The following is a 21,854-nucleotide window of genomic DNA, read 5'->3' as shown; positions in this document are numbered from 1 at the left end:
CATTAAACTATTCTAAAATCAGACTCAACAGACTCCTTTCATTAGTCCATTAGATTTGCTCTCTCCACTAATACTTTCATCACATCTACATTATTCTCTTTCTTCTTCTATACTCACACACTTTTGTTTCCTATTTGTTGAAATTCCAAAGTGCTGACCTAAACCTATATCATCCATAATTTCCTTAGTTCATAAGTTTTAACTAATTTTTAGTCCAACTGGTTCCAAAATTCAGAATAAACAACAGCAATTAGGCAATGCATAAATATTCAGGATGTTTCTGGTGTATTAAGATGGCCTAGAAAGTTGAAATCTGAACTGGACAAAACTTAAGCAGCATGTATTTCAATATTCGAAAAAGTTCTCTTGGGCCACAGCCATCACAAATTAAAATTTAAGAAAGTCATTTCTAATATTATCTATCAATTCATTTTAGGCTTTAGTAATTAGTTCGTTAATTAACAATGTTTAAAATTACAAATACCTTAAAAGCATAATTCAGCCTGCTAAACTAACCCTTGGTCTACTATTATATTCTTAACACTACTAATATGAAATTATTTTCTCCTGATATCTTGCTCCCAACAAAATGACATGTGTATATAATATGATGTTAAATCATGTGAACAAATACAATTAGGATATAGCACCATATGGTAAGTTGTGTTTGGGGTTACAAAGATGAGTCTTAGAATGAAGGAGAAAATGTGGCAGGGTAAGGGAGTACAGAGAGGGAATCCAATCTTAGTCAATGACAATTTTTCTGCAACATTAGGAAGAAATGCTATTGGTACCTCTGGACCCCATTTCCTGTCTATGGATGATGTCAAATATACACACACAAATTCAGAGTGTGCTAGATGATGTGTTTCAATGTTAATGAATCTAGCCCCTGAAACCTAATAAATACATTGTCTAATCAATGCATGTCATGCTTTCAAATGATTCTAGGAAAGGTAAGAACTCTTTTGAGGCACAAGATAAAGAGGTTTAGATAATAAGGAGAAAACACACCTATTTGGCAAAGTACTGCTAAGAGACATAAGAGGTAGCACTTTCAGAGTTGGAGGAAAGTCACTTAAACAATTAAATTCTTAAGTCTTGTTCTTGCTCAAAACCCAAAATAAATTAAAAATAACTTTGGGGGCTTGAAAAATTGAACAGAGAAATATTTTCTATTCATAAAATAAATTTTAGAGTAATACAGTCAAGAAAATCCAAAGCACTTAACATCATAAGAGACTTAACATCATTATGACTTTCTAAAATAGAAGCTAGGAAGTTCCATTCTTAATATACAAAAAATAGACTAGTCAGAAAATGATATTGCCTTTTAGGGATATATAAGCACTGCAGCTCAAAAGTCAAATGAAACCAATTTAAGGGAAATATGGCTGGAGCCCACTAGGTCCTCAGGTGGACCAAGCTATACGTGTCTGCTACTACAAAGGGACTGATGGTCTATGGCATGGAAGAGAAGGGAGTCCTGATTTGTTTTCAAACTTCCAACAAGATAGGCTGTTTCTGTAAACATCACTGGTCAGATTTTTTTTTTAAGAAACTTCAAAATATACCTTAAAAGTAGCCTTAAGCTGGGCACTGGTGGCTCATGCCTGTAATCCTAGCTACTCAGGAGGCTGAGATCTGAGGATCACGGTTCAAAGCCAGCCCGGGCAGGAATGTCCGTGAGACTCTTATCTCTAATAAACCACTAGAAAACTGGAATTGGAGCTGTGGCTCAAGCAGTAGAGAGCTCCACTTGAGCTGAAGAGCTGACGACAGCACCCAAGCCCAGAGTTCAAGCCCCACGACCGACCTCCCCCCCCCCAAAAAAAAAGTAGCCTTAGTGGCCACTAAAAGATAACTAGAGAAGTTTATTAAAAAACCTCACTATTCAAAATGCTAACACTTCCTTGTCTCTCCATGGCCCTGCAGACTACAGAAGCAGCCAGCTAAGCTCTCACCAGGCCTGGCACAGGTGGCGCAGCAAGACAGAGCCAGAGTTGTCACAGCAGAGAATCCATGAGAAAAGGTTTCAAAAAGGAAACACACACACACACAAAAAGGACTACACAGTGTAGAGTAGACACTATTGTAAGAAGCTAACACTTCCTATAATCTTAGCAGCAAGAAATACCATCATTTTTGCCCTAAATGCAAAAGATTACTCAGAGTCCAAGTGTGCTCCCCATGGAAAAAAAAAGTTCTACAGGTAATCAGATTTACTTCTATAAATGTTCTGGGACTCATTCTAAGTAAGTATATATTTACTTTATCTTGGAAATTATTGGCAGTTCAAATATCTTTATCTGCAAGTATAAAAGAAAGACTATTCTTTCTGGTAAGGATTACTTTTTGAGAGTAAGGCCTCTGATGAAGCAACACTGTCAGAATTACCAGGTACAGAGAAAAGATTATTGACAATACATCATCTGAACTGAAGAACCTTCCGAGGCCTAACTAAGGCCAAAGTAATGCACTGATTAGATCAAGCCCAGGTAAGTCATTACAAGAAAAACTGAAGTATACTTCTCACAGATCGTTTTTTAAAAAAGGCTAGCTGAACTAAACATTATCAATTAATATAAGGAATTCAATTGGTAATAAGTTATAGATATTCTCTCATTGTTCACCCCTTTTAGTTCTTCACAATGATTGCCTAGTTTTTTCTCCTCATTTCTAGCCAGCATTTTAAAACTGGTGTATTGATTTCAGTTAAACAATTATCCTTTTAAATCCAGAAAATAAGCTAAATGTAAAGGTCATCTTCTTACTCCATGCTTCTTCCATTTATGCTAAAAATTCAGAAAGTAACATTTGGGTAATTGTTGTCTTAAACACAGACAGTTTATTACTTTCTTCCTTAGCCATGCAGAATTTGTACTTAGGATTTATCACCTAATACAGGTGACCTAATAGTCTGATTTGCCCCTTCCTTTTGAAGCAGGACTTTTCAGAATTACCAGTGTCATTTCATGATGTAGTTGTGATACACGAGGGATAACCTGTTATACAGAACTAGGTCTTTTGCAGTTTAACAAATTTGTAAATTATAGGAGAAAATGCAATAGAAACAAAAAGGGTGTTTTCTCTTCAAGGATGTTTCCCCTAGAAGCCCAAAGTAAATTATCTATGAATTATGTATTTGATGCTTCAAACTAAAAAAAAAAAAATTCATATTTTCCAACACTGTAAGGTACAGCATTTTGTGGCTGTTGTTCTAGTATAGTTAACAGTCTAATTACCCTGGAGTAAAGAAATTATGAAAGTACAAGTTAATTCATTACAACTTCCAAGCAGCTTAAAAGCTTACTAAGATCTCGTGACCATATACTTTAGCTAACAAAACACTCTAGGCTTCTTAGTACAAAAGAATCCTTCGTTCAATAGCCTTGCGACAAATAGGACATTCACTCATGCGGTCTCCACAGAGCTGGCATGTACCATGGCCACAAAGGAAAATCATATTCTTCAGACGATCCAAACACACAGGGCACATTGTCTGTAATGTAAGATAATGAAATAGTAAAGGCGAGGCATATTTTGCAAACATTATGTGATTAACTCTATCATTAATTTCCTTAATGGCTGTTTTAGTGAAATTATATTGTTTTTATTTTTAAACAGTTGAAATAAAAAAATAGTCAAAATGTCATCCCTATAAATTATATTAGTTGTTCTTTCAGCATTAGTATAAAGGTACTATATAAAATAGATACTATACACTAAAGAGGCCCAGTTAATTCAGATCTCCACTTCTAGGTACCCAGCTGCACATGCATGAGAATAGGTAGCAGGCATGTGGGAGGGGGAACAATGTAGAGATGCTGGATACAATACAGCAGCAGTCCTATTACCACTCCCACTTTAAAAAATGATACAAGAGGGATAAGGTATGGTAGCTTACTCTTACAGTCCCAGGTACTTGCTTCTGCTTCATGTCTTTACTTTTTTTCCTGTCTTTATCTGTCTCTCTCTTTTTTAGAATATATGTTTGACAGGAAATATGTGGTACCTTTCTGAACCAGACTGAAAAGGTAAAATCCTTTTCAGAGAAAACACATCAAACAATCTATTTCAGAAGCTGAGATTTGAGGATTATAGTTCAAAGCCAGCTAGGACAGGAAAGTCCAAGAGATTCTTTGTCTCCAGTCAACTACCCCTAAAAAACCAGAAGTGGAGCTGTGGATCAAGTGCCTGAGTGCTAGCTAGCCTTGAGCACAAAGCTCAGAGACAGCTCCCAAGGCCCTGAGTTCAAGCCCCAGACCAGCACCAAAACTTTCGTGTGTGTGTGTGTGTGTGTGTGTGTGTGTGTGTGTGTGTGTGTATTTGTGTGTTATCAGTTTCATTTTTAAACTTTTATAATGAGCCAATATGTTTTCAACAACCTTTAAATCCCTCAAAAGAAAAACTAGCCAAATCAAAAGGCCTTCATTTCTTCAGAGAGATGTTTAAGGCCTAATAGATACATGCATTCACTTCTAAACTAGTGTCCATAACAATCATTAGTCAACCTGGTCGCATCTATTGTTTCTTCAGACAGTAAACTCAGGAGTGATGACTCAAGCTACTGGGTGATATTGATGTGGCTGTCAGCCCCAGACTCCACCTCATTGCTGGAGCTCTGAATCAATTAGGGCCAAATGGCAAGGAATGGCCAAAAAAGATTACTTTCTTTTTGCTGCTGCTGGTGTTCTGTTGAAATATTGTTACTCTGAATCTCAAGCTTATATCAAAACTTAATCCTCTTGCCTGTTTCCCGCACCTGTCTAAGAGCCTGGATTTCAAGCACGCATCACCATGCTATGCTGTCTTACTTACCAAATACACCTACAAGATTCAGACAGTTTATCTCGCTACATACTGAGTTGATATTAAGAATTACTTTTGTTGATGAATGTTTAAAATATACAGAACAATATAACTGATAAAGTATGGAATGCTAATCTCACTTTTGAGGCCTCTTCAAAAATCCTCCTTAATCCTTTGCATCTCATCAATAAATATTCTGAATTTTACATTTAGTTTTCCTTTTCTTTTCTATGTGTACACACACACACACAGACATACACACATAGACACTTTTAATAAACTATCACATAGAGAGAGATGTATATAAACCACAAAAATTCATAATCTAACCAAACCCGATTTGGTTTCTAATCAAACCACTGAGCTGGTTATTTTTGAGACAGGCTCTTGCTTCCTGCCTGGGTATGTGCCTAAGCAGTGATCCACCTATTTTGTATTTTCAATTGTAGCAAGACTAACAATTACATTCCACCAAACCTAGTTATAAATTGAAAAGGAATCTCAAGAATCTTTTCTCCAGGCTGGCCTTGAACTATCCTCCCAATCTCAGCCTCCAAATAAGCCAAGATTACAGGTATGAGCCACAGTGTTCTGTGATACAGTACCACAAGCTAGGTGATTTGTAAAGGCACCTCACTGGTTAAAACCATTCATTTATTCATTCATTCATTTATTGTGCTGGTCCTAGGCCTTAAATACAGGGTCTGGGCACTGTTCCTAAGCTTTTTTTGCTCAAGGCTAAAGCTGGCTTCAAATGGCAATCTTCAGATCTCAGCTCCCTTGAGTAGCTAAGATTATAGGGATGAGCCACCAATGCCCAGGCTAAAACCAATTTTTTTTTTGCCAGTCCTGGGGCTTGAACTCAGGGCCCCAGTGCTGTCTCTAAGCTTCTTTTGCTCAAAGCTAGCACTCTATCACTTGAGCCACAGTGCCATTCTGGCTTTTTCAGTTAATGTGGTACCAAGGAATCGAACCCCAGGGCTTTATGCATGTTAGGCAAGCACTCTACCACTAAGCCGCCTTCCTAGTCCTAACAATTTTTAAAAATCAATTTTATTTCCTAGTCATTAGTGTGAGAGAAAAATCTTTCTTTCTTTCTTTTTTTTTTTTTTGGTCAGTTGTGGGGCCTGAACTCCAGGCCTGGGTGCTGTCCCTCAATAATTCAGCTCAAGGCTAGCACTCTACCACTTGGGCCATAGTGCCACTGCCAGCTTTTTCTGCTTATGTGGTACTGAGGAATCAAACCCAGGGCCTCATGCATGCAAGGCAAGTGCTCTACCGCTGAGCCAACTTCTCAGCCCAAGAATAATCTTTTTAATGTTCATAGGTCATATGTCCTTCCTATTTTGTAAAACTACCTGATTAAATCTCTTAGTCAGATATTACTCATTACAAAGATTCAAAACTACAAGTGATATGTTACTATACACTCTGCTTACTAGAGTGAACACTCTGGTTTACAGAAGTGCCATTCTGAGAATTAATGTTTAACATGACAAGCTCCTTACCTGTTCCTTAATGTCCTGCAACTGTTGCTGCAGCTTTTGCACATCTGCATTGACATTGGTATTATCCTTGTCCTTTTGCAACACCGGAATATTCCCACTTGCTGTAATACAGATAAATGTTTTTGGTTATTACTAATATATTTACTTTTTATTGCTAAAACTATTTTATTTATTAAAAAACAAGATTTGCCAGGCACACTACAGTGTCTCACACCTGTAATACTAGCCTAGCAGGAGGCTGAGATCTGAGGATCATGGTTTGAAGCTAGGCCAAGCAGAAAAGTCCCCACGAGACTCCAATTAACCACTCAAAAACCAAAAGTGGAATTGTGGCTCAAAGTGGAAGAGCACCCTTGAGCAAAAGAGCTCAGGAACACCATCCAGGCCCTGAGTTCAAACCCCACAACAGACACCCCACACCCCCCCACACACAAAAAAAACCCAAGGCTCTATTAGAATCCTTCTTAACAATTCTTTTTCATACCAGGACAATAAACACAGTAATAATTCATGTTATACCCTTTCATTTATAATCTTCAGAGAGAAAGAGAGTTGCACATTAGTAGGAATTGTATTTATAAAACTGTGAGTTTTCCAAATTCTACCTATTTCCTCAAACACATTTTCTCTGATCATATACCATAAGAAACATGGAGAAGTAGCTTGCACAAAGCATTTGGTGATGCTGGGGCTTGTACTGAGGGCCTCATTTTTACTAGGCAAGAACTTGATCACTTGGACCAGGCTCCCAGTCCTTGGCAGCACTAACTGAAGTCTTTTAGGCCATTTTCATGAAAACATACAAAATCTAACCTCCTTTGTTCATGCTCACATTTTTTTGTTACTGATCTAAGATGAGGAACTCAAGAAAAGCCCATGATCAGCAGTCTGCAAAAATGGGAAAATCTTTGATTTTATGTTTCTTACTCTATACATTATTTGTCTTTTAAATTCCAGTTAGTCTGTCCCTATTTCTATATGTTAAATGTGAAAAATACAAGAGCTCTGGAGCAAAAGTGTTAGAAAAAAACAGGTTTATGGAACAGAGAAACCTAAGAAACTGTCCAAAGACAATAATCCTTTTAAAGAGCTGTATTATTAAAAAGGTTGACAGGGGCTGGGAAGGTGGCTCAGTGGTAGAGCATTTGCCTTGCATGCATGAGGCCCTGGGTTCGATTCCTCAGCACCACATAAGCAGAAAAAAAAAAAAAAAAAGCCAGAAGTGGCGCTGTGGCTTAAGTGGTAGAGCGCTAGCCTTGAGCTGAAGAGCTAAGGGACAGTGCCCAGGCCCAGAGTTCAGGCCCCACGACTGGATCCCCGCCCCCCCCCCCCCCAAAAAAAAGGTTGACAATAGAGAATGGGATGTAGCCCAATAGCACAGAACTTGCTAGCTGAGCAAGGCCCTGAATGCCCAGCATTGTAAGAAAAAAGGGCAAAAACAAAAACAAACAACAATAAGGAAAGTTTGAAGGTAAATTATTTTATCTTTCTATTTGTTTGCTATATTTCAGTTCAGTCTACCTATAGTTAGACTGTCACAAATAATTTTCCATAAGACATAAGCTATTTAAGTTTATAAACCTGATACATAAAAGCAATCAGGTTAATTTGTCTGTAAACTGAAAAAAACAATCTGGAATATAATACACTCTTAAGATACGCTAAGTAGAACTGGGTATAGCTTAGTGGTAGAGTGTGTGCTTAGCATTCATCAAACCTAGAACCACAAAAGAAAACCAAAAAAGATCCTTCGGGCTGGAAATCATGGCTCAGTGGTAAAATGCCTGGCTGACAAATGTGAGATCCTGAATTCAAAACACCGGTACTATAAAAATGAAAAAATTGCAAGTATTCTTTACATAGAAATAAAATGTTCTTGGGCTACACATAGTGGTACACACCTGTAATTCCATACTCCATCCCATCTATTTGGTAACTGGCTGGACTATCTGAAAAATAACTAAAGTAGCTGGGTGCTGGTGGCACACACCTATAATCCTAGTTACTCAGGAGGCTGAGATTTGAGGATCACAGTTTGATGCCAGCCTAGGCAGGAAAGTCTGTAAGCCTCTTATCTCCAATTGAATCACAGAAAAAGCTGGAAATGGCACTGTGGCTCAAATGGTAAAGTGCTAGCCTTGAAGAGCACAGGGACACAGCGCCTAGGACCAGAGTTTAAGCCTCAGGACTGGAAAACAAAGCAAAACAAACAAACCAAAATTAAAAGGGCTGGGATGTGGCTGAAGTGATACAAAGTGTTTGCCTACAAGCATAAGGCCATGAGTTCAAGCCCTAGTACTGAAAAAGAACACAATATACTTTATACTATACACACAGGTTCCAACAAACTAGAAAAACATAGCATTAGGTTTCTTATAATTGTAACAAAAGCACCAGAAAAACCATACATATTCCTTTGTTGATCTGAGTCACATAGTTTATGTTTTACAAGACAACAGAAGGAGAGATATATTTGCACAAGTCTTAACAAGAGAGCAAATACAGGAATGCTTAGGAAAATCCACTTACAGATATCATCAGTGGCATCTTCTGAGCTTTTCCCTCCACAGCACATAATGAAAGGCACTCTTCGTTCAACCACTGCGCGACACTGCACACACTTTTTCATTAGGCTAGCACAGTCTGAAAAGGTTACACACACATATCTCTTACATGCCACAACAGAAATTAAATTTTGTCTTTCTCTACTAATGTCTACAACTTCACTTCACATTAAACATTTATACAAACATTAATTAAGCAAGTTAAACCAAAATATAATTCTACCTCAGTGAAATGCTATCAAGAATGAGTAATCTCCCATGGTTTCCCTTATTTGTAGTATCTAGTATATGTATGAGTCAAGCGGAAAAGGTCAGATAATGTGATGTCAGGAAAATGAACCCTTAGATGTGTATTTTAATGTTTTTTTTCTTTCATGCATGTGTTTCTAACACATTTATAAGATTATCTCTTTGTTGCTTTGTATGTCCCTCCTCCACAGTATAACCCCTGCTTTCACTATATTTGATGTCAGTATAACTTGTGGAGGAGATGGGGAAAAACCAGTTGTTTAAGGATACAGGTGGACCTGTTGCAACAATGAGAAGTACAAGTTGTCATGTCCAAAACGAGCTTTACAACGTTGGTGCGGGGGGGGGGGGGGGGGGGGGGGAGGAGAAGGATTGGGATTAGGGGGGGAGGGGGGAGGCTGGGAAGGGATGTGAAGGATAAACAAAGGAGGAGGCTGCAATGCTTGGTAAGAAATGTACGCATTATCCTGCCCATGTAACTGTAACTCCTCTGTACAGTATGTTCACAAATAAAATTAAATTAAATTTAAAAAAAAAAAAAGAATGAGTAATCTCAAATCTTAAGATCTGAAAACAATGAGAAGAAAGTTTTACAAATTTCAATACCAGAATTATGAGGTTCCATGAATAACTTTCTAACAATGTTTTCTATAGTAAATGGCATATCTCTATAATTCCTCAAGTCTTTTTCCTTTTTTCCTTCTCCCTTTTTCTACCAAATTGATAGAATATAAAAAGAAATTGTGTAATGATTACTTTTTAAAAATAGCACTTCAGGAAAATATAACTACTTTTTTTCATAACAGTATCTTTCTAAATCAATTGGAGAAGGCTAGAAGCCCTATTTCAGTAGAAAGCATTCTCATTCCATAAGGAAATAAGTACAAATATGTGTTATGGATTATAAATACTACTTTGTATCTGAACTAATTAGTTATAAAATGGCACACAGTAATGCCATCAACATATTTTAGTCATCAGCATTTGAATTATGAAAGTATAGTCCACAACTTAGCCTATATGCCCAGTCCTTTACTTTGTTTGTCATTTAAAAAGTAGGTAAAAATAGCCGGGCGCTGGTGGCTCACGCCTGTAATCCTAGCTACTCAGGAGGCTGAGATCTGAGGATCACAGTTCAAACCAGTCCCGGCAGTAAAGTCAGGGAGACTTTTTTTATTTTATTATTTTATTTTTTTAATTTTTTTTATTGTGAAAATACTGTACAGAGGGGTTACAATTACATGGGCAAGATAATGAGTACATTTCTTATTAAGCATTGTAGCCTCCTCCTTTGTTTCCCCTTCCCTCAGTGAGACTCTTATCTCCAATAAACCACTAGAAAACTGGAAGTGGCACTGTGGTTCAAGTGGTAGAGCATACTCCTTGAGCTAAAGAGCACAGGGACAATGCCCAAGCCCAGAGTTCAACCCCCATGACCGACAAAAAAAAAAAAAAAAAGAGATAAAAATGTTAACCATGCTGGCTACTAGGGATAATTTACTAGAAAACATTCAATGTATTATTTACTAAGCAGTTATAGAAATGGGTTTCAATTCCCCGAGTTACATTAGTACAATGCATCTTGATCAATTACCACTTCTATCATTCTCTCCCACTGAAAACATTAAACTTTTTTTTTTTTCTTCCGTCATGGGGCTTGAACTCTGGGCCTGAGCGCTGTCCCTCAGCTCTCCAGCTCAAGGCGAGCATTCTACTGCTTAAGCTTTAGTGCAACTTCTGGTTTTCTGGTGGTTTACTGGAGATAAGAGTTTCTCAGACTTTCCTGCCAAGGCTGGCTTTGAACCACAATCCTCAGATCTCAGCCACCTGGAGTAGCTAGGATTACAGGCGTGAGCCACCAACACTCGGTAAAAACAAAACACTATCAGTGATGTAGACAAGTTGGGGCACAAACTCCTAACAGCTACATTTTAGATGCAGAATTGTTATCAAGGCTGATCCCTAAGACTGAACATAATGTATTTCACGCTTAGTTATACAAAATAACATTATCAGAAATCTAGCTTGATAAAGATTTTCATCTTAAATTTTTAGGATTAATTCAATCCCAACAACAACAACAATGAATTATCTAAATTTCCTATTAACTGTTCAGAACTGTTTCTAAAAAATTTCCTTTCAGTCACTCAAAAAGGATATAATCTCTCCTTCTTTTGACTTGACAATGGTACTTTACACTCTTTAAAGCTCCAATACTCAGCTTAACAATACTGCAATGTGGGTCTTGGAATGTATACTCTAGGACAGAACGTTTTCCACCTCCACTTCATCTTCTTCAGCAGATAAATATTTAAGAATGTGTTTATCCAAGTGCTAGTGACTCACTTAATCCTAGCTACTCACAAGGCTGAGATCTGGGAAATCAGGGTTTGAAGACAGGGCAAAAAATCCACAAGACTCAATCTCCAAAGTAACCAGCAAAAAGCAAGACTAGAATCATGACTCAAGTGATATAGAACTAGCTAAGCAAGCAAACTGAGCAAACATGAGGTCCTAAAAAAACAAAAGGGAGTACTGGCCAAAAAAAACCCCCAAAAACAAAAAGGAGAAACCATCTACTTCTTCGGATTGTTCTGAAGATCAATAAGAAGATATTTTAAATAGGTTAAAATGTCTACTACCAAGTTAAAAGCACCAATACAGCTCAAAACCAGTTTGTTGTTTTAGTTTTTTTTAGCAAATTATACGTAAAAACTTTAGGAGATCCCCTGGGAAAATAATATATTGTTATCAAATTACAATCATCTTCAACTTCTCAGGCAGGCATTACTTTGGTCCATAGTAAGGGTCAGCAAATTACAGTTTGAAGGTCAAATCTTACTGGCTGTCTGTTTTCACAAATAAAGTTCATTGGAACATGGTTACAAATTTTTCATGACTATTTTTGTTCTACAATGGCACAGTTGAGAAGTTGGAAATAGCTAAGTAGTTATTATTGATTCTTTACTGGAAAAGTCTGCTGACATCTAGTCTATGAAAATTTAATTAACCTGGGTCCTTTTTAATCAAGAAGAGAATCTTTCTTTTCATTTGTTTGTTTTGGATACTGGAGTTTGAACTCAGGGCCTTATGCTTGCTAAGGAGGTACTCTATCATTTGAAATACTCTGGCAGTCCTTTATATATTATTTTTTGTTTTATGCATTTCCATGTAGCCAGGAGACAAATGTTTCTGCACCATCATGCTCAGTCTTTAGTTAAGGTAGAATCTTTTGAACATGTTATGCCTAAGCTGGCCTCCAAATGAGAATACCCAATGACTGCTTCTCAAGTAGCTAGGATTGTAGGCTTGAGCCACTGTGTCTGGCTCAAGACAGAGGATTTTCCTTTTATGTGTCATTTTGACAGTTGATGATACTCATTATAGCAGCCTTGGGTGAACAAAAACAGCTATATGAGGTAGATTGTTACAACAGAAAACCCTGACCTTCATTATGTCAAAAACAAACCTTACAAAACTTTGGTTGGGGGTAGGGGGGGTAGGGGGGCAGGGAGAGGAATGGAAGGGATGGGAAGGGGAAACAAAGGAGGAGACTACAATGCTTGATAAGAAATGTACTCATTATCTTGCCCATGTAATTGTAACCCCTCTGTACAGTATTTTCACAATTAAAAAAAAAAAAAAAGAATTGAAAGCAGTAGGAGAAACAGGAAAATCCCAGTTTCAAGTTGTCACAATGGTAATGAAATTAAAGGAAGGAGTAACAATGTTCGACAAGAAATTTACACATAACCTTACTCATACAGATGTAACCCCTCTGTACAACATCTTTACAATTAAATAAAATTTAAAAGTACGAAAAAAAGAACACTCTGACCTTTTCTTTACTTGACCAGTTGCTTACTAGAATGTGGAAAGAAACTCACCAAGGTTTAAAGAAATCTATGCCAATGAGATTAGACTATCATACTATTAGTATATTATTCTAGTGAGATAGCATATGAAAAATCAATACCTCCTCTGTATAATGTAATCTAATAAAAAATCAATACCTATTACTGACCTATTTTAGAATAGTAAACAAAATACTTACCTTAAAGTTGTTTAAAATTTTTCATTGGTAAAATGAAAAAAGTGCAAAAAGAAAAGAACATTGAATGATGTAAGAAGTTGAAATGAACAGAGGAGATAGAAAAAAGCAGAAGTCTCCAGGAAAATATATTTAGAATTTAAAGCATCTCTTAAATTCCAATGTTGATCTCACAAAGCAAAGAATTAAGTTCTCTCAGCATAACAGTTAAGAGAAAAGCTGACACTGTAGCCCCGAATGGCTGCTGTGAGTCCCTCAGGAGTGGGACAATATGGCTAAGAGACAACGTTAAAGGAAGTTTTGAAAAATGAAGATGTACCAATTTTATGGAAAAGGGGAGCTAGACTCCCCTTATGGAAATAAGGTTCTAGAATATGTGAAAAGAGAACACTTTGTGCTAGTAGAACTGAAACAAACCTAAACCAGTAGAAGAAAGCGAATTGCTCAGTCTACTCTGTGCTCAGGAGGAGGAAGGCTAATAATAGTCAACCTTCTGATAGAGGCACAGAGATGGATGATGCCAGACTCAACCATTTTTCTGTGGGCTATCCCAAAACAAAACAAACCTCTAAGAATTTTTGTTTAATAATGCTGAAGAAGTGTCATATGGTCATACTTACTCTCACAAGCACACATGTGTCCACAAGGCTGAAAAAGAACAGCAGCTTTCTTGTCAGAGCATACCACACATTCTTCAATCTACAGAAAGAGAAGGCAAGGTGAGCAACTATAGGTAAGTATTTTGAATCTAGTTCTTTTTGTATCTATCAAATGTGTTTCATCTGTAAGGGAAACCTCAAGCACAGAGAATTACTATACATTCCCCTCTGTTCTTTACTTTCATCTCAACTTTATGGACCTTAACTTAGTAGGCATTATTTCTGCATTAAGTTTTCCTGCCTGTCCTAAAGACTCATTCAGAAAAATTCCCTGCCTTCTGAGCTCAGCAAGATGGGACTAGACTTCAATTTTATTTTCATAAACTACTTTTTTGAAAGGGAACTAAAGGACTGGATGTGGCTCTAGTGGTAAAGTGCCAGCTTAGTAAGTGCAAGGCACTGAGTTAAAAACCTTGTACTGAGCCAAGCTTCAGTGGCTCAGGCCTGTGATCCAAGATACTCAGGAGGCTGAGATCTGAGGATCACGGTTCAAAGCCAGCCGGGGCAGAAAAGCCTGTGAGACCCTTATCTCCAATAAACCACCAGAAAACCGGAAGTGGCACTGTGGCTCAAGAGGCAGAGCGCTCACCCTGAGCTGAAGAGCGCAGGGACGGTGTGCCCCAAGCCCAGAGTTCAAGCCCTATGACCGACCAAAAAAAAACACCTTGTACTGTTAGAGAGAGAGAGAGAATGAGAATTAAAAGACAATGAACAAATGATTAAGAAAGAAGATTCCTTTTTTTTTTTTGACAGTACTGAGGTTTGAACTCAGGATCTTATACTTACTTGGCTTTGCTTGCTCAGTTTGTTCAACCTCCTAAGCCACACTTCCAGCTCAGCTTTTTGCTAATTAGAGATGGAGTTTCATAGACCTTTCTGCTCAAACTAGTTCCAACCCATGATCTGCCAGGGCTCAACCTCCAAAGCAACTAGGATAACAGGCATGAGCCACAGGTACTTAGTGACATTTCTAATAGTATAAAAATCTAGATGGATGGGCTGGGAAGATGGCTCAGTGGTAGAGCGCTTGCCTTGCATGCTTGAGGCCCTGGGTTTGATTCCTCAGTACCACATAAGCAGAAAAAAAAAAAAGCTGGAAGTGGCGCTGTGGCTCAAGTGGTAGAGCGCTAGCCTTCAGCTGAAGAGCTGAGGGACAGCGCCCAGGCCCAGAGTTCAAGCCCTACAACCGGACCCCTACCCCCCCCCCCCAAAAAAAAAATCTAGCTGGATGAGTCAGATAGTTAAAAGTCTAGAAGGGATTATTCTGTACCTATATCCTAAAAGCTTCTTTTCCTAGGACTAAGTCAATATCCACACCAGACAAAAATTTGGGGCTATTCCTTCTTCCTGATCTCTAATCCCACAAGTCTCCTAGATATTCATAATTTTCCTCAATTTTCTCTCTTCATCTCCCCTAAGTCTGAGTTTGGGCTGTGGAATTATTAACAGCCCCTGGCTCTGCCTTCCTTGTGACACTCCATAGCCCTGGCTTCAAACTTCATCTTTCACCTGTTCACCCTCCAAACACACAGTCACATTTAGCCATCTCTGTGTCATTTACTATCACTGTCCAAAAATGCTAACCATCTACAGCATCCCCTGAACAACTGAACACTGCATGCTTGCTAACTCCTGTGCCTGTTGACTCTCTCTAGACTTTTTTCTATTCATATAACAGTCTGTACATAAAACTGACATAACTGGAATAACAGTAGTAACACACACACACACACATACAACATAGCTGGTCAAGATTCTGCTATTACTAGACTCAGAATCTGCCTTCAACACTAATAAATTACCTAACATTGTTTTTGGTTTTGTTTTTTCCTTTGTGCCAGTACTGAAACTTGAAATCAGGGCCTCTTGCTCTCATTTGGCTTTTGTTCTGCTTCACAGAGGGCACTCTACCACTTGTGCTACCTCCATTTCCAGCTTTTTGCCAAAAGAACTGGAAAAAAAGAGTCTCAGGGATTTGTCTGCCCGGGCTAACTTCAAACCAAGATTCTCAGCTCTCAGCCTTCTGAGTGGGTAGGATTATAATCATGAGGCACTGGTACTTGGCTTCTAGCAATATTTTTGAAATGTTAAAGTAATATAACAATTTAACCTAAAAATTCAATTAATCTACTAATTAATTATGACTAATTGATCTAGCAATTAATTAGATTAATATAGCAACTTAATCTAACAATCTATTCTCCTACTAAAAAGAAAATTCTTTTCTTTAGAGTATCTGGTGAACATTTTGCACTTTCTTAGCACTTTTTAAGAACTTGCATTGATAATTCAACAGAAATGGTTTAAATTAGTCTGTAATTTATTTGTATTTCTCTAACTGCTAAATAATCCACAAGATTCTTCTAAGAACAAATTCTCATTTATTCTCACTTCCCCTAAACACTAATTTTATAATTTTTATCAAGATGCTTGCTATCCTTTAACCACTTGGTGTCACTATTTCTTTACAGTCAAAGGATCTGCAACCAACCAGCTCATCTGCTGGATCCTGACATGAGTTTTTCTACTTCCCTAGAGGATTGAAAATTTCATAGTATATAATGCAAACTAGAATTAAATATATTTTATGTTATAGAAAGATGTGAAAGAAAACTGATAACTTTTTTAAATTAATTAAAAAAATTTTGTGCCAGTCCTAGGGCTTGACTATAGGACCTGGGTGCCACTGCTGAACTTCTCTTGCTCAAAACTAGCATTCTTCCACTGAAGTCACAGCTCTACTTCTGGCTTGTTAGTAGTTTACTGGAGATGAGAGTCTCACAGACTTTCCTGCATAGGCTAGTTTCAAACCAAATCTCAGCCTCTTGACAAGCTAGGATTACTCGTATGAACCACTGGGGCCCAGCTGGTAACTTTTATTTTTAACTATTATAGGTATAAAAATAAGGAAAAAGAGGAGTTCCAAAATCTTGAGTCAAAAACAGTATATAGTTAAATTTAGACAACAATGAACTTGAATAAATTCATTTAGTTTAGGCCAGCCAGAGCATAAGTGAGAGACCCTATCTCAAAAATAGAGCAAAAGCCGGGCGCTGGTGGCTCACGCCTGTAATCCTAGCTACTCAGGAGGCTGAGATCTGAGAATCGCGGTTCAAAGCCAGCCTGGGCAGGAGAGACCGTGAGACTCCTATCTCCAATAAACCACCAGAAAACCGGAAGTGGCGCTGTAGCTCAATGGTAGAGCACTCGCCTTGAGCTGAAGAGCTGAGGGATAGCGCCCAGGCCCAGAGTTCAAGCCCCATGACCGACCAAAAAAAAAAAAAAAAATAGAGCAAAAAAGGCTGTGGATCTGGCTCAAGCATGCAGAGAGTCTCTCCACAGTAAGCACAAGGACTTGATTTTAAACATCATGACCACTAAAGGAAACATATAAAATACATTGCAACTTATTACCTTTGTCCTGGACTGAACTTGCTCTTTACAGATGAGGCATTTCTTGACACGTGGAGAACATAAAGAGCAGGTTGCAATATGTCCGCATGGTCCAAAAAGAGTATCTCTCTTCATATCTGAGCATACCATACACTCTTCTAAGGTTTCAGAATCATTACTAATCATAGAAGGACTCCGAGAACCCACTTGACCACTAATAAAAGAGAATATTTCAAATCAGCCCACCCAAATATTTCTATAAAATTTCATTAACATGTGTTTAAAGCATTAGTATACAGGTGTTAATTTTTATGTGAAATTCTGTAAATAGTGTTTTGATATTTAGCTATATCTCTGCATCTTTACATGCATGTAGTACAATTCAATCCTCAAACTGGATGAATCCCTGCTCCATGGAAAAGAGTGAATTACCTGACAAACCAATAAAATTCATAGTAAAAATAATTTAGTAAAAACAAAGTGTATCTCAGAACCTGCTCTATCTATAGAACAAAGTTCTACAAGGGACAGCTACTGAGATGTTCAGTACTAAGAAAAATTTATGAAGAACAGTAACAGCATGGCATTGTCCAGGTAAAAAAGGTAGAGCTATGTGCCTTTTTGTTTGTCTACACAATATCTCTTGTTGACCTATTTTATTTTCAGAAAATACAAAGACAAATGTGAAATGACTGTAGTTAGGAAAACTCCATAGTGAATTATTCATCTGCTTATTTTTTCAGTCCTTCATTGATACTTATTGAGTGCTCTCAGCCACCCAATGCAGGATGCTAGAACTATTGCAATTTGCATGAGATATACCTTGTTGATATGTAGGAAGATATTGAAAACTTAACACATAGAACATTAATCACAGCAATTTTACTAGTAAAGTTGTAAGATTTTTTTCTTATTAACTCCTGTAATGTACAAGATGCCCAGATAACCACACTAGAAAATTTTCTTGAATTTATTATACACAAAACAGTAAACTTAATAATGTGGGAAGTATAACATGAAAGAAGAGACACACTGCCTGGAGGGAAATTCTCGAAGAAAGAAGCAACACAAAGACACAGGAATTTCAACTGCAAATTAATTTTGACAGTCAAGTCTTTCATAATGAAACCACATAATATTTTATGTGTATAACATTAAGTTTAAGATATTAAAGAATACCAACCTGACTTTTTCTTTATGACATTTTGCCAGTGCTTTGCAGAGACTTGGATCAGGACAGAGATCAAGTGGTGATTGACCCTTCTTATTTCGAATGCTAAGGTCAGCACCATTGGCTGCCAAGAAACAGGCAATCGATGCTGCACTCTTCTTCTCTGCCCCCTGAGTACCAAGTCCCATTATTAACTGAAATCAAACAGAAAGAATCATGATTTTCTCCTTAAGATCTGCAATCAATCCCCTTTTACTACCTGTGTATATGTGTGAACATACACACGAGTATGATAGACATTTAAGCATTTCAGTCCAAAAATCTACTCCTCTTTCTGTTCTCAGGCATATAATGAGAATTGACTCATTCTCCAGTTGTAGAGTTAGATGAAAGGTGGCTCAGTCCAGTCGGCTTATTGACCTCATTTATATGACCAATTCAGGTATAAACACATAACCCAAGTCAGGTCAATTAAGGCTAATAAAATTCAAGAGCAGGAAGCAGGGGACGTGGGGGCGGGGGGGGGGGGGGGGAGAAGAATGGGAAGGGATAGGACGGGGAAACAAAGGAGAAAACAGCAATGCTTGATAAGAAATGTACTCATTACCTTGCCCATGTTAACTGTAACCCCTCTGTACGGTATTTTCATCAAAAAAAAAACCTCAAGGGGACATCTGTTAAGACACTGAAGAAATGGTAGCTTCTTTTCTATTCTATAGGCTCTGAAGTTGCTAGCAACCAACTTGATACAATGAGGGAAAAATCAAATGAGGAAAGAACCAGTATTTATGAAACAAACAAACAAACAAGGAAAACAAGACTAATCAGGTTCTCTGATTATATTAACAAGAGGTACTGACTAAAACATATTTGAAAGCAACCATGATACTGTTAAGATTTATTGTGTAACTATTACAGATCACTTTTTACAAAAATCTTATGTAGGTAATTTTTTTTTTTTTTGTTGATGGTGGGGCTTGAACTCTGGGCCTGGGCGCTGTCCCTCAGTCTTCAGCTCAAGGCTAGTGCTCTACCATTGAGCCACAGCACCACTTCCGGCTTTTTCTGCTTATGTGGTGCTGAGGAATCGAACCCAGGGCCTCATGCAAGCAAAGCAAGCGCTCTACCACTGAGCCATCTTCCCGGCCCTCTTCCTTCAATTTTAAAATAAGGAGGCACAAAGAATTTAGAGAATGTACCTACAGTCACACAATAAGATAGCATGGTCTCAGTCTCATAAGGCCCTGCAAAGTAACTCTAAAATTCATATAGAAATGTGAAGGACTTAACAATACTTGCCTTCAATATTTATTATTCAAGCTAGAATAATCAAGACAGTTAAGGATGGAAATGCACACCTAAAAACAAAGGCCAAAAGAACAAAACGCAAGACAGGTGTACATCTGTAACCCAAGCTATGGGAGGCAGACATCGGCAAGATCAATGATCAATGACAGTCTGGGAGTTCAAATTCCAGTATTGCAAAATTAAAAATCTAAAATTAACAACAGATCTAAATGTAATGGCAAAAACTTTATAAACTTCCAGTACAAAAGAAAAGAGAACTTTAGGGACTCCAAGTTGGGCAAATGCAATAAAAGAAACATATTATTAAAAATATATTTCATAAAAAATATACATTTCATCAAATTTTTTTAAAAAATCAGTGTTCTTTCAAGAACACTGTTAAAAACCTGGCATAGTAACATATATACACTGGTTATGCCTAAAATCTCAAATTATGAGAAGGCTGAAGCAAAGAAGATTAAAAAGTTGAGGTCAGCCTGGATAATATAGCAAGACCCTATCTCAAAAAAATAAAACAAACAAAAACTAGTTTAAAAAGAAAGAGGGGGGTGGGGGGAGGATGGGAAGGGATGGGAAGGGGAAACAAAGGAGAAGGCTACAATGCTCGATAAGAAATGTACTCATTATCTTGCCCATGTAATTGTAACCCCTCTGTAAAGTATTTTCACAATAAAAAATAAATAAAAATTTAAAGAGAAAAGAAAGAAAAAGATGAGACACACGTAAGCATTTTTCATCTCTTGCCATACCATTCCAGGACTCCGCCTACAAAAACATCACTAGAGGTTGCTCTTGACTTTGGATCTCCAGAACTATTTAGATCCAGTTAAGCATGTTGAGGATACTGTGGACTAAATGAAGTTTTCTAATAACAGAGTCCACATTTGTTGAGAAGGTGAAAATAGAGTGCCTTCTTTTCAAGAGTAACTATGGCTTCATTAGAAGCAGTCACCTACTCTATTTAGCTGATGCATTTGCACTTGGGCCTGAAAACAGAACATGTAATTACATACATAATTTTTGAAAAGCACTTTTCAACACTGTTGACTAAGCTAACATTTTTTATTGGCTTACATCAGTTATATGGGAGATGGAGATTGGTTACATTTCCAAACATTCATACTGTATTTCAATCAATTTTACCGCCTTTATTACACCCTTCCTGTACCCTTCCCTCTAAAAAATGGCATTCCCAACAAGTTTCTTTGTTCTGTTTTCATACTTTCAAATAGTCACCTTTCCTTGTTCTATGTTTTGCAAATAGTCTATTTTGACAGTACTCAATTTTATTTATTTTCCCCAAAAGCACACCTTCTCCCACTGGTCTCCATCACTAAGCTATCAATTTGATGTCAAAAACACAGCATAGCATTTTTGTCAATTATAATAAACCCTCCTCGAGTGACTTGGAATTTTCCAAAAGGTTACACAGATGGTTATTTAGGTAATAAGCTATGGATAGGGGGAAAATATGTGAATGCCTCATATCTCATATAAATTTGTATTCAGATTATATAAGGAACTCTTGAAACAATGAGAAGAAAACACTCAGTGGCAGAGCACTTGCCTAGCATGCATGAGCCTTGAGTTCAACCACTAAAGGTTCAAAAATAAAATCAAAAGCAGCTCAAAAGAATAATGAAAAATATTTGAATAGGTATTTGTGGTGATAAGGAAATGAGAAGAAGATCAATATAATTAGTCATTTGGGAAACACAAATTAAAACCACAAAATATCACTCCACATTGATGTAAATGGCTGAGTCAAAAAAAACAAAATAACTTTCAGTAAGAATGTAGAATTTCATTTATGGACTAAAGTTCCAAGTATATAGTCCTGGTGAACTAGTTAACTAGTTTATCCAAGACAGATTGCATAAACAGCCAATATAACATCTTGCATTAAAAGACACTTCTACAGTACAGAGGAAAAATTATCTTCACTCACTGTGTTTTTTGATGGTTCCCAGGCAGCATCTACCTTCCCCACATCTTGCATATCTTGCAGCTGACGGAGTTGAGACAAAGTGTGGTGCCTCAGAGCTTCATGCAAAGGAGTATCTCCATCCTTATCCTGAATGTCTAGTTTGGCTCCTGCACGGACCAAAAGCTAAAAGAGGAAGACATACCTCATTGTGG

General features: G+C 37.4%; 1 protein-coding gene across 1 annotated transcript in view; it reads right to left on the bottom strand.

Annotated features, from left to right (window-relative positions):
• Nucleotides 1-2,551: 2,551 nt before the first annotated feature.
• The window catches only part of Mib1 (MIB E3 ubiquitin protein ligase 1), a 113,781-nt gene continuing 94,478 nt past the window's right edge, over nt 2,552-21,854 (bottom strand). Inside the window, exons 15-21 of the mRNA XM_042675013.1 lie at nt 21,664-21,825; nt 18,420-18,601; nt 17,258-17,450; nt 13,805-13,883; nt 8,850-8,963; nt 6,321-6,421; nt 2,552-3,502 (exon numbers count right to left, since the gene is read on the bottom strand). Coding sequence (XP_042530947.1) covers nt 3,362-3,502; nt 6,321-6,421; nt 8,850-8,963; nt 13,805-13,883; nt 17,258-17,450; nt 18,420-18,601; nt 21,664-21,825 — 972 coding nt within the window. The 3' untranslated portion in view covers nt 2,552-3,361. The remainder of the gene's footprint in view (nt 3,503-6,320; nt 6,422-8,849; nt 8,964-13,804; nt 13,884-17,257; nt 17,451-18,419; nt 18,602-21,663; nt 21,826-21,854) is intronic.

Source organism: Dipodomys spectabilis, unplaced genomic scaffold (genome assembly GCF_019054845.1).
Source record: "Dipodomys spectabilis isolate Male_0828 unplaced genomic scaffold, ASM1905484v1 ptg000024l, whole genome shotgun sequence".
Lineage (NCBI taxonomy): Eukaryota > Metazoa > Chordata > Mammalia > Rodentia > Heteromyidae > Dipodomys > Dipodomys spectabilis.
Note: the sequence above shows the minus strand (reverse complement) of the source record. Positions and strands in the feature narration are given on the sequence as shown.